Below are 12157 nucleotides of genomic sequence, written 5' to 3' on the forward strand. Positions count from 1 at the left end.
AGGATATATTGTTTCTTAATATCCTTCCTAACTTGCGCTAGCAAGTTCTATGCCCGTAGCAGAGTTTTAACATTATCCTTTAAACGCACAGCGGGTAGCTGATTGCAAGCTTGTTTAAGCTTCTCAATATAGATTCCTGGTAAGATCCCTTACTTCCCTCTTAAAAGAATAAACACGCCACAACCTTATTTAAGATATATAAAAGTAGTTTACTCACATCATCAGTTCACAGCTGGATCCCTGAAGGCAGACTTAGTTACAGATATATATACATGTGGATCTACCCCATATGGAGGGTTAACCCCAGTGACTGCAGACTGGCAGTCACTGCAGCTCACACAACGAAAGGAAGATAGAGAAGAAGGGAGCAGGGCTGCGGGCCTTTAGTGTGGCAGCATTTGTGCTTCAGAACTCCCTGTGACCCTCACTGAACTCTTTCATATGCCCACCAAAAGCCCCACTGCTTTGACAGCCCTGTCTAGAGCACACCTATCTGTTTTTAATGCGTTGTTTTTAGGTGCTTCTAACAATTTCTAAATGCTCACAATATGCTTTTGCCTCATTTTTAATTGTATTTTTTAAACAACAGACGTGTTTGCCATCCTGCCCAAAGGAACACACACAGCAGAGAGTCAACTTATCAAAGATAACACTTGCACTCGTTTCTATAGCTCTGGAGACCTGCACACACCAATCTGGCGTCTAGACAGCTATTCCCAGATTTGCGCTCTGTGAAGCAATTGTAGCATCAGGGGACCATTCATCCATTTACACACCTTCCCCTGACGGGTTGTGCACATGTAGCCTGAGACTGCACCTGAGTGGAAGTTGCCTCTGTGCTTTCTGTTTCAGTTCTTTCCTGGTTCTGGGAGACAGTGGGGCAGGGGAAGTGGGGCAGCACCCGGCCATTCACTGGCCTGGTCTGCCTCTTCTTCTTCCTTCTCTTCATCTAGCTCTGAAGCTTCCCCTGCCTCTATTCTTTCCTCCTGGTGGGTACAGGTCGGACTCCAGTCCCTGGTACACACTCATCACTGTCCTGTTAGTCCCTGACATACCCCGGGCTCCGTTGGGAGGAAGGGTGGAGTATATATTTAATAAATAAATAAACAAGCAAATAAGCACCCCTTGGCTTTGCATGAGACTCTGTGAAAGGAAAGTCCCACAAGCCGGGCACAAGCCACACAAATTCCTCTGCCTTTGCTGTCAGTGGCTCAGTGTTGACATTTGGAGCATGGAGAGCGTGCCTGTATGGCCTTAGTTGAAAGCCTTATCGGGAGGATTAAGAGATTTCAAAAAGCTCAATATCAGGTCCATTAAAGTGAACCCACAGTGGGATGTGAAGAAAGTCAAGAAAAAAATCAAACAGTCTTTAAGATGAGATCAAATCCAGTAAACGTTGCTATTTTGTAATTATAATTATTATTCATTAAATTTATACGACGTCCTTCGTCTGAAGATCGCAGGGCAGTTCACAAGATAAAAATAAAGGATAAAAGCACAAAATGAATAGCTAAAATCAAAACAAACCCGTAACAATAATTATAGCCCAAATGCAACCCCAATACATTTCAAATATCATTCCTCATTATGGAAATTGTACTTTTTTTGTTTGCAAAAGTATCAACTTTCTATTATGGCTGAAACTTAGTGGACTTTAATCTCTGATACATTTGGATAAAAGGGAGAGTGTGAGATGTCGTTGGGGGGAGGGAAAACCCACCCGCAAACCCTGAAGCCCCCTTCTTATCTCTCTGTAATTCAAAGAGCACATGCGCCAGCAAGCACCTACAAATACCATAAGCACATGCTAATCAGCCTTTGCTGAAAGCAGGTATCCCTTCCCCGTAACTGATCAGGTCATTTGTGTCTCGATTGTGACTTTGCTTGTCGCAGTGAAGAACAACACCTTCTGCATCAGCGAGTGGCATTCCTACTGGAGGCGAACGATGAGCCTCAGCGTTATATATACCCCAGTCATGCAATTCCGTAAGGCTCTTGTTTCAACTTGGTGGTGGTCTCAACAGAGGCAAAAAAGAGGCAACATGGAGGGAGGGAGAAAGAAACGAAAGGGGGGGGAGGAAATGACATGAGTTGGGGAGGGAACCAAAATGCACCTGTTGCTCAAGTTATGGAGCCAAGTCAACGGTATTAATTTATGAGTGTGTGAATATTATCTCTTATCAGCTGCACTCGTTGACTGGCAGCCAATAAAGCATCATAAAGTCCAGTAGGATTGAGGTTAGAAATGAGTGCATTGCTGCAGCTACGAAAGGCATTTGTGGCATTTAAATCAATTGATCCTACATGAAGCGTGCATTTACTCCGCCTGTTAAGCAGAGCCTTCAGGGAGTCCTACCAGTCATGAAGCTATGAGCTACAGGCTGATCCACCGCTGGGTGAGGTAATGCAGGAGTCGCTGGGGAAGACTGTGTCCTGGCAATGGGCTGGCGTCTGTCCAATTGCGCCATGCCAACTGCAGCCATCTGAGCCCGGTACATTTGCAACTGCTGGATTCGCCGGCGCTCCAGGATCTGCTGTTGTCAGGAAAGAAGCACAGTGGAAAGAAATGTGAGGAGGGATCAAGTGGAAGACTGGAGGGAAATGTGGGCAAAGTAAACAAGGGTGGGCAAACGCCCACCTGAGAGCTACTCAATAAATCTGCCCAATAAATGTGTTCACATTGAACCTCTCCAAGTGCCCCTATTTTCCAGAGACAGCCCTGAAGTTACAGAAGCCGCCCCAGTTTCTGATTTGATCCCAGAATGTCCTGCTTTTCCTTAGGATATCTCTATTGTCATCGGAGAAATGTTGGAGGATATGGAGCTATGTGGAAACCCCCCCCCCCACACACACCGAGCCAAAGAGATAAGTAACTATAGAGCCTTTAGGAGACTTCTGAAGGTAACCCTGTACAGTGGTACCTCAGGTTAAGTATTTAATTCATTCCGGAGGTCCGTTCTTAACCTGAAACTGTTCTTAACCTGAAGCACCACTTTAGCTAATGGGGCCTCCTGCTGCCGCTGCGCCACCGGAGCACTATTTCTGTTCTTATCCTGAAGCAAAGTTCTTAACCTGAAGCACTATTTCTGGGTTAGCGGAGTCTGTAACCTGAAGCGTATGTAACCAGAGGTACCACTGTATAGGGAAGTTTTTTAATGTTTAATGTTTTATTATGTTTTTATATAGGTTGGAATAGGAGGTTCCCTATTTTCATTGGAGAAATGTTGAAGGGTATGTCAGAGGCTGCATCTCCTGCCAGGCCCAGAATAAGTTCTGCATCTTCTACCAGGTAGCTGCAGAAGAAAACTCCCATCAGGGGAATACAGAGACTGGAAAGAAACGGATTCAGTAACAAGATCTCAGACGAGGCCACATGATCTAAACAGAAGAGATCACCCAATACAGCTTCAGAAAGATAATCAGATAAGGTGGACGCTTCAAGAATGCTTATTGATTCAAGCAACAAATAATAAAATTCTTTTCACAGTGACTCAGCCCTTAGGTATGACTCATATCACTTTTCCTAATGCTCCAGTACAATTCTGATGCTCCATTGCAGAACTCCACGTGGGCTTTGACACACATGTGTAGCTCTTGTGCATACAGGGTGTCATATATATTTCAATGAAGGGAGCAGATCCTTGGAAAGAGAAAGGTTCATTGAGATCTACGTCTCCCATTGAAGTGAATGGAGTATTATTTCCACATCAGCAATGACCCCTTGGCTCCGTTCCCAGTTATTTAAGAATTCCTTCACCATGTGAAAAGGGACCCAAGCCTTACATCTAATAACTGTCACACTAATTTGGATTTAACAAAACAACTCTTCTGTGTTGAAGGACTTTACATGGGAAAACTCTATTTCGGAATAATAGAACACATGATTTTACCCAGTAAAGTGGTCTCCTAATAAATCATATGCTATCTCAACAGGGTGAGAATAATACCATTGTGCTTAGGCCTGCTTATTCAATTCCTCGCTTGGGCTTTCCGAATTATTAGGGTGCTTACACAACAGGCAGCTGAAAGTGGGGGGATGCTTTGCTTGGGGAGGGGGAAATCCCGATGACTAGAAATACAAGACACAAAATATTCCTCATAACTCCACCCAGCACCCCTGCAAAAGCCACATCCAGCCACACACACTAATAATGTGGGAATATGTCCTTCACACACAAGCCCCAATTGCACTATATATAAAAATCATAGAATTGTCCAAAGTGGGGCATGAACTCAGGACCCTGAGACAGAGCTATCTCAGGTCTTATCCTGACACTTTAAAGAGTAACGGCTTCTCCCAAAGAATCCTGGGAACTGTAGTTTGTTAAGGGTGCTTAGAGTCATTTGGATACCCTTATTGCCTTCGCCACAATTCCCAGAGTCCCCCAGGAAGAGGGACTGACTGTTAACCACTCTGAGAATTGCAGCGCTAATTTTGTACCTTTCTTGAGCATAGATGTGCACAAAACGTGTATAGATGCAAACTGAGAATCACTATAATTTAAATAGAAATTCTGTACATCTCACCATTGTGGGGAAGACTGTGACCGGGTGATCACTGTTGATGACCAACCTCAAGGTTCCTTTTCACCCTTCTTATTCTGCTTTGTTTTCGAAGAAATGCTTTTCCAATAGAGAACTGTCTGTAAAGGGCCACCCTAAACGCATCTGACCCTCTCTCACTGCCATCTCTGCCCAAAGCAACTCCACTGAAGTGAACTTGGAAGCTTTGGAGGTGCTCTTAATGTGTTCGCCATTTCTCAGGGAGTGGAATCTTTGGGGCATTGCTGTACTTAATGTGAGATCACTCATTGCCAGAGTGAGTTAATTTCGGGTTGGGCAGGGAGGAGTGGGGGTGTCTATACTTGCTGAGCTAGGTAGAATGAGAGGATCAAAATGTGGAAAATAAAATTAGGGCTGTGTTAGCACATACTATATTACAGGCTGTGCAGCACAGCAGAGTTTCCAGCTTCTGATGTCTCCAACTGATTTTGGACCAAGGAAAGCAGAATACATTTTAAAGTAATCATAGCAACTGAGACCAGTGGAATTATGTGGATGTACAGGAAAGCCCCAGTAAATGTTAATGGATATTCTGGCATTAGCAAGACTTGAAAGAAAAAGAAAAAGAGCGGGGAGGGAGATGAAATCCCAAGGGTGCACAAGGAAAGAGACATTTTATTGGCCCAATGCACATTTTAAAAGCTCGCCGCTGCGTTCTCTTGTTGTCCTAACAGAATTACACCACATAATGGCATGCTTTCAAAGTACCCCCAAAGAATTTTAATTCAAAGTGCACTTTGAATAAATAAAATATTTATTTTTGTGCACCCCATGGGGTTTCATCCCCCCCTACTTATTTCCCTGTTATTGGTACTGCCTTCTCTTTCTTTGGTTTCTTTAGCTTGTGATTGGCCACAAAGGCAAATGCAAATTAGTGAGCGATCAAAGCATTAAATCAATTCTCCCATTTGGAGCATCAGGAAGATGCTATGAAATTGGCTTTTGTCGTGTGTGTGTGTGTGTGTGTGTGTGTGTGTGTGATGACTGCTGCACTATCTTAAAAAGCGTGTTCTCCAATAAATGAGAGCACGTGTTGCGGTGTGGGCCACCGGGCCAGGCCTCTGGTTGCCAGGCAGGTTAATAGTTGTTGCCTGGCATCATGATTGGGTAACCGGGTTGCTGGGGCAAATTGTATGTTGCAAATTGGGTGGGTGGGACCATAGTCTTTAAATATTGGTGCGCTCTGGTTTCTCTTTCTCTTTGCAGAGTGCATCGGATCACCCGCCCGCCTGCCCTCTTTTCCGGTTGACCTTGCTTTGCCTGTCATGGGGTCATCTGCCTTGGCACAGGGGCCTAGTAGGAATTTTGCCATTTGGTGATTGGCTGTGCCATTTGGTTTTTGCCTACTACTCAGCAATTCGTCACAACTTGTAAGGTTGTGGTTAGACATTGGTTATAATATGCTGGTGGTGGAGGGGTCAGGATAGGCCTGGAGACAGTTACTAGGGAGTAACTCCCATTTAACTCAATGGGGTTTTCTGAGAAGGCATATACAGTCGTACCTTGGAAGTCAAATGGAATCCGTTCCAGAAGTCCGTTCGACTTCCAAAACTTTCAAAAACCAAAGTGCAGCTTCTGATCGGAAGCTGCAGAAGGTTCGTCGGACATTCAGCTTCCAAAAATAGTTCACAAACTGGAACAGTCATTTCCGGGTTTACGGCATTCGGAAGCCCAAATATTTGAGAACTATGCTGTTTGAAAACCAAGGCATGACTGTATAGGATTGTACCATTAACCTGCAATCCTCTATCCACTAACCTAGGAGTAAGTCGACTGAACTCAGCCAGACATGCTTCTGAGTAGACATTCACATGAGTATGCTGTTAAACTAGACTCCTATGAACATTTGCTTAGGAGAAAGATCAGTTGAGCTCCCTGGGGTTTACTTCTGAGCAGGCATGCATCTGATGGTGTTACTATTTTTTTTAAGCTGAAATACATACCATAACATACATACAACAATATTTACTTGTTGAGGGGATCTGTGCTGTGCTTTATCAAAACCAAATTTGGGTATGGAACAAGATCTAATTATTACAGATGCTCTTCCATCTTGCCCATGCGTGTTCAATGGGAAAGGGATCATGCGAGTGTGATTAATTTTCCAAAATAAGTTTTAACTATACATGGTAAGAGTATGAAGACCTTAAATCCCAGATTGTGCAAAATGTTGATTCTAATTGTTCTGTTTAGCTGGCCTTGGCTTGTGACAAGCTTGGTATTTTGCAGATTTCCTACCTGCCACCCTCCCTTTTAGCAAGTGAAGTTACACAGATGACTCTTCTTGAAGCTCACCTCTTTATTCCTAATTATCTTGGCCCTGTGTTCACTCAATGAAATACTGCCGTTGTCCCTGAGAGTTCTCATTTGGGATGAGTGACAAACTAAATTATCCAGCATTTCGATATGTAAAAAGAAAACCTCACTGAAAGGCAACCATGCATTTTTTTTATTTTTATTTTTTGCTACCAACAGATTTTTCACTGCTGTATTGGCACTGATCCATAACTTGATGATAGAAACTGCAACAATACCCAGAGGGTCACAGGTAGTATACAAGAACTAGATAAGAACAGTGATCTATACACCACACTAGCCATTGGTGATGATAGTGTCTTTTTAGCTATGATATGCTAATTTAGATTGTAGGTGGAGCTAAATCTGCTTTTCCAGTTAAGTCTGCCTTGCACAGAATTAAATTTGCTAAGACAGTCTAGGTCAGCAGCTTCAGCTCTCTTTACTGGAGACTTTGGGGTCAACAAGGGAGTGACGTGGGAGACTGAAATGTTTCCCCACTAGTTTCTGAATGCTGCCCTTTTTAATAATGCCTCTTTTACTTGCTGTATTAAAATATTTGCACCCTGCTTTTCCAAAGAAAAATCAAAGTGATCTACAATTAAAAAGGCAAAGACACTGTAAAAACAACAGCATTAACAAAAAAAAAAAACCCCCAAAAGCAACAGATGAGCCACTTATGAAACAAGCAACCCAAAAGGATTTGAGTGAGGACTATGTTCAAAATAAATAAGGCAATTGTTTTTGTTCGGGCTTGAAGATGCCTCAAACAAAGATGAGGTTTAAGATGCTGTCCTATTTGATGAAAGAGCCTTGTTTGAAAATGAAACCATTTTATATTAGTGCAAACTGGCAGTTATAAGTACTCCCTCCATAGTTGAAAGAATGTTTAATGGCCATAGAATGCCTCTGAAAACCCCTCGCTGGGAGGTTTTCCTCCCCAATGGAGGAAGAAAGTTGTTGCTCTCAGGTGCTGCTTGAGGGCTTCCTATGGGCATCTGGTGAGAAGAGAATATGGTCCTTTGGTCCTCTCCATCAGGACTCTTCTTCTGGAAGGGACTACCCACTGGGACTGCTATCATATTTCATTGTTCTGTGTTATGTACCCAGAGGGTAAAACTGGGATCTGCACAACTGATTAAACGGCTGCTGAGGAAACAGTCAAAGATGAATGCCGGATTCGTGGTTAGGCAATATAAGCCACAACTGGGATTCCTAAAGTGGTTTAACCACCAGAGAGCATTGTGTGGGGTGTGAATCAATGGTTCACCCTTTCAAGCCCCCCTCATGTTTGCTTATCATATGACAGGAAAGCGGGAGCAATTTAAAATGCCTAGAACGTCTACCACATGAGGAGTTTAATTGCTATGTATGGTACACCATAGTGGGATATTTGCAAGTGCCCTCCGAGTGATACATATCATTCAGAATAATGAGTCCAGTTCATAGACTCAAGACCTAAAATGGCTGACCACAGAGCCTCTCTGTTCCCCAGACCCTGTAATTGCTCTAGACTCTCTCCTATTGACAGCTCTGTATTTCAACAGCCTCGAGTTTTATTCCTATAGCTTTATCTATATTGCTATTGATTATCTAGCTAGATACAGGTTTAAATCTACACAGAGAGAGCTGAATTTCAACCTTCGTAATAAGAGTTCCCTTTTAAAAAGAGAAACATTGAAATTCACCCTTAGTTCTCCTGCATGCGGAAACATGGAAAGCACAAGAGCAGTGTAGGTTTGGGACAGACTTACGACATGTTGTAGCAAAAGGAAATCTTCCTGGATCTATCCATGACATGCTTTGTGCCACCAGTTACTTTCAAAAGCACACCAGAGATGTTCTCCTGGGTGATTTTCCTAAGTTGCCTCATTTGGTAGTAGTTACTCAGAAGCCTAATGCTGCCCTCAACCTGCATTGCTTTTGTATGGAACATTTTTACTTCAGTGTCCTCACTTTCTTTCCTATGTACAGCGCCTGCTGGTCCCTATGTCCTGGTAGAACGTCATTGGCTTCATTTAAATCCTCCAAGATAACAGAGACGTTCTCAGCCAGTAAGTGCTGGTGAGTCAGTTTGCTAGCTATAACTGCCGGGGAGAGTGAATTGTTATCTGAGTCAGGGGTGGTGATGGAGGCAGGGAGTATCTCAACCAGCACCATGCAAGCACTGGTACAGCCATGAGCAAGGGTAGCTACAAAGTGCTAGCAGAGGTGCTGTCTACTCCGCCTCAAGGGATCAAGATAGTTATCCAAAAATTGCAGAGATGTCCTTCTCCACTCAGCTGCTAACTAGCAAACTACCTCCCTGGCTATCACTAGTGCACAATAGTATTCATAATGTGATTCAGATATGCTTCTCAACATTTGCCATTCCCAAATAACATGGATCAAGTAGACCTGGGTTGTCTGAAGAGGTCCAGCAAGCAAGGAACATCTTCAGCTATATAGCACATAAAACTCCTCGGTTTCTCCACTTGACACAAATAAGGGACTTAAGATTTGTCCCATCATGAACAACTATAATTTTTGGAGAACTAGTTTGAAGCAACGGATGATTAGCTACTTTGAAAACCTTGTTCCTTTGAGATTTAAGCCGGGTTGACCTTGTAGCTAATTATGCAGCCCGGTGTCTTTGAGAATCGCCAGCATTCCTGATTGCAGTCCCCGGGCCTTTGCCTGCTCAAATTAAGGGAAGGACAGGAGATCAGGCCAATTGCCTAAGGGTCTGTTTCCAGTGTGGTTGATCAAGGCACACAGTGTCGACAAAAATCCCCATGAGTGGAAAGGGTGGATTCACTGGGATTGATTATCCGTGTTGCGTGTCTGTTATGCAGTTGAATCAGGGAACGGTCCGCGAGTAGTTCTTTTGTCATTCTGAAGAGGAATTGCTATTCCTTGCAATGCATCTTTCAGTGAAGACCCTTGGCATTCTGTACATTCATCATGTATGTCTCACCAGCTCGTTCAACCACTAACTCCCAACTGGCATGAGTGGCATGAATCTTGGCAACATGCCTTCCATTCTTTTGGCTTTTGGCACACGGGACTGATGAATGCCAGCAGAAACATTCAGAGGCATCCACAGCCATTTGCAAAAGAAGAAACGGTTTATATCACAAATGTTCAAGTGCACAATATGCAAGGCACCTTGAAAGAGATGAGCTTTGCAATGTTTGGGTGGTGGTGGTGAAACAGGGTTCAGAGTCTGAGTGCAGTGCATATGCCAGTTCCTCCCAGCCAAACATTTCAGAGAGTATCAGCACAATGGTCCAATTATTGACAATTTTAATAATGTTTTGACAATTTAATAATGTTTTGTGGCTGTGTTTACTGATTTTATTACGATTTTGGATGTTGTATAACATTCCTTGATATACAGGATTATAAACAAACAAACAAATAAACAAACAAGAGGAACTGGGAGCCAGGAAGTTCTCCAGAAGATCAGAGTTGAGGGACAAAGCAAGGCCTGGAGACCAGGTTGGGCTCATCACAGGAATAAGATAGGAATTATTGTACAAATGAGTGGCTGAGTGGTCTGTGGCTTTTGGGATCTTAAGGAACCCATGCACACATTTCTGCAGAGACTCAAAGCATCATCATCATCATCATCATTAGGTGGTGCAAATTCCTTCACCATAGATGATGACAGAAAGATAAATCAGCAGGAGTTTTGCCGGACAGTTTCTCCTTCCCTTCTATTCTGAGCATGGAAAAGGGAGAAGCACAGCAGTGGCCTTTGACCCAGGCAGATACAGAAGCAGGTGGTCTCTGTTGTACTAATAAAAGGGACTTTGCTGAGGAAAAGATGGATGGAGAGATGATGGAAGAATGAATAGGAAGTCCTGGGGCTGGTGAGGTCTCTGTTTGTTTTCATGTTTATTTGTTGTAGAGAATGACTTATTCCTTTACTTTGTTTCCTAGCTAACAATGAGAGGGCAGATTTCAAGCTGGCAAAGAAGTTGAGGAGATTTGGGGGTTGACAGCTCAGCTGCAGGACAGGAACAGCTGGTTTTCCTTGGCCTCTCCTTAAGTGCCCTTCCCAACGGTTGCTTTTCTTGACTACATGGCCAGCAGACTGCAGCTTGGAAGGACTCTTACAATAAGTCATTTGTGTGGTAAGGAGAGTTGCGTCTTTGTCAAGGTGGCATTAAAAGGACTGAGGGCCCTGGTGCTGTTTCTAAAATCCCCCCTTCCCTACAAAAGGAATATACAATATGGACTAAAAAAATATTATTGAGTTAAAGTGCATTTATTTTGTCTTCCTATATAAATAAAACGGTATGCTATCGTCACACTCTGCAGTTTGTGTGCAGCCGTGCCAATGGCAGCATGAGGAACAACAAGCAGGCCATTTAACAGAGGTGGGGTGTTTCACAGAGATTTAGCAAACCACTGTGTGGAGCACCTCCCCCTCAAATAAATGTGCCTGCAGTGAGCTGTGGGGGGAATAGGCAAGGGAGTTAGTGAGGTGTAAAGGGAGGGGGGTTGGTCAGGTGTGGGGGAAGACTAATGGAGCAGGCAGGGTTGGCAAGTGGAGCAAGCAGGAATGACAGCCTCTAGTCAGAAATAGTTGTACACTGCAACACATGTAGATGACGAGGCATGAAGTGGGTTAAATGACAAGGAGTGGAGGCAAACTTGCAGACATTTACAGGTTCTTAAATAGAGGTTGGAATTTTGGCCTTGGCATATTTAGGAGCCTGAAGAGGTTTTGGCCAAGAAACCAATTTAAAAAATAAATGTCAGAACAATTTTTTAAAAATAATTAATTAATTAAATTCATAAATAAACCAGACAGGCAGTGATCGTTTCAGGCACACCCATCACACCAAAACTTGAAGTAACCTGAAAATGTCACAAAAATGGCAGAACAGAGCAGGAAGGGGGCAGAATGGGGTGTCTGCAGGCTTTTTCAATGGTGTTTCAAATATACGCGATTTTACTGTAATTAATTTAATTTTAATTAAGTCATAATTAAAACTGCAGTGCCTGTGATTCTGTTGGACTCAGTTGGATCAAAGAACACTAGGGAAAGAACACTTTTGGCACTGCTCTTGTTGGACTCCAACTCCCATCAGCCCCAGCCAGTGTAACCAATAGTCAGAGATTATGAGATTTGCAGTTCAGAGTCATCACAAGTTCTCCATTTTTGCTTTATGATGGAGATCACAAAACCAGCACAGATGTTACTGCAGGCAATTTCCTTTCAGGTAATTACCCTTTTTTCTGTGTATAAGATTAGTTTCCCCCCTAAAAATAATGTCAAAAATTAGGCAGTGTCTTATACACAGGGCCA

At 43.2% G+C, this 12157-nt stretch overlaps 1 protein-coding gene across 5 annotated transcripts in view; it reads right to left on the minus strand.

Moving 5' to 3' along the window:
* The window catches only part of HDAC9 (histone deacetylase 9), a 484232-nt gene that overhangs the window by 140552 nt on the left and 331523 nt on the right, over positions 1-12157 (minus strand). For all 5 annotated transcript variants that reach the window (XM_082193889.1, XM_082193888.1, XM_082193887.1 and 2 more), the window contains one exon: positions 2357-2534. In XM_082193889.1, the coding sequence (XP_082050015.1) occupies positions 2357-2534 (178 nt within the window). The remainder of the gene's footprint in view (positions 1-2356; positions 2535-12157) is intronic.

The sequence above is a fragment of the Podarcis vaucheri genome (assembly GCF_965113315.1).
Source record: "Podarcis vaucheri genome assembly, chromosome: 12".
Classification (NCBI taxonomy): Eukaryota; Metazoa; Chordata; class Lepidosauria; order Squamata; family Lacertidae; genus Podarcis; species Podarcis vaucheri.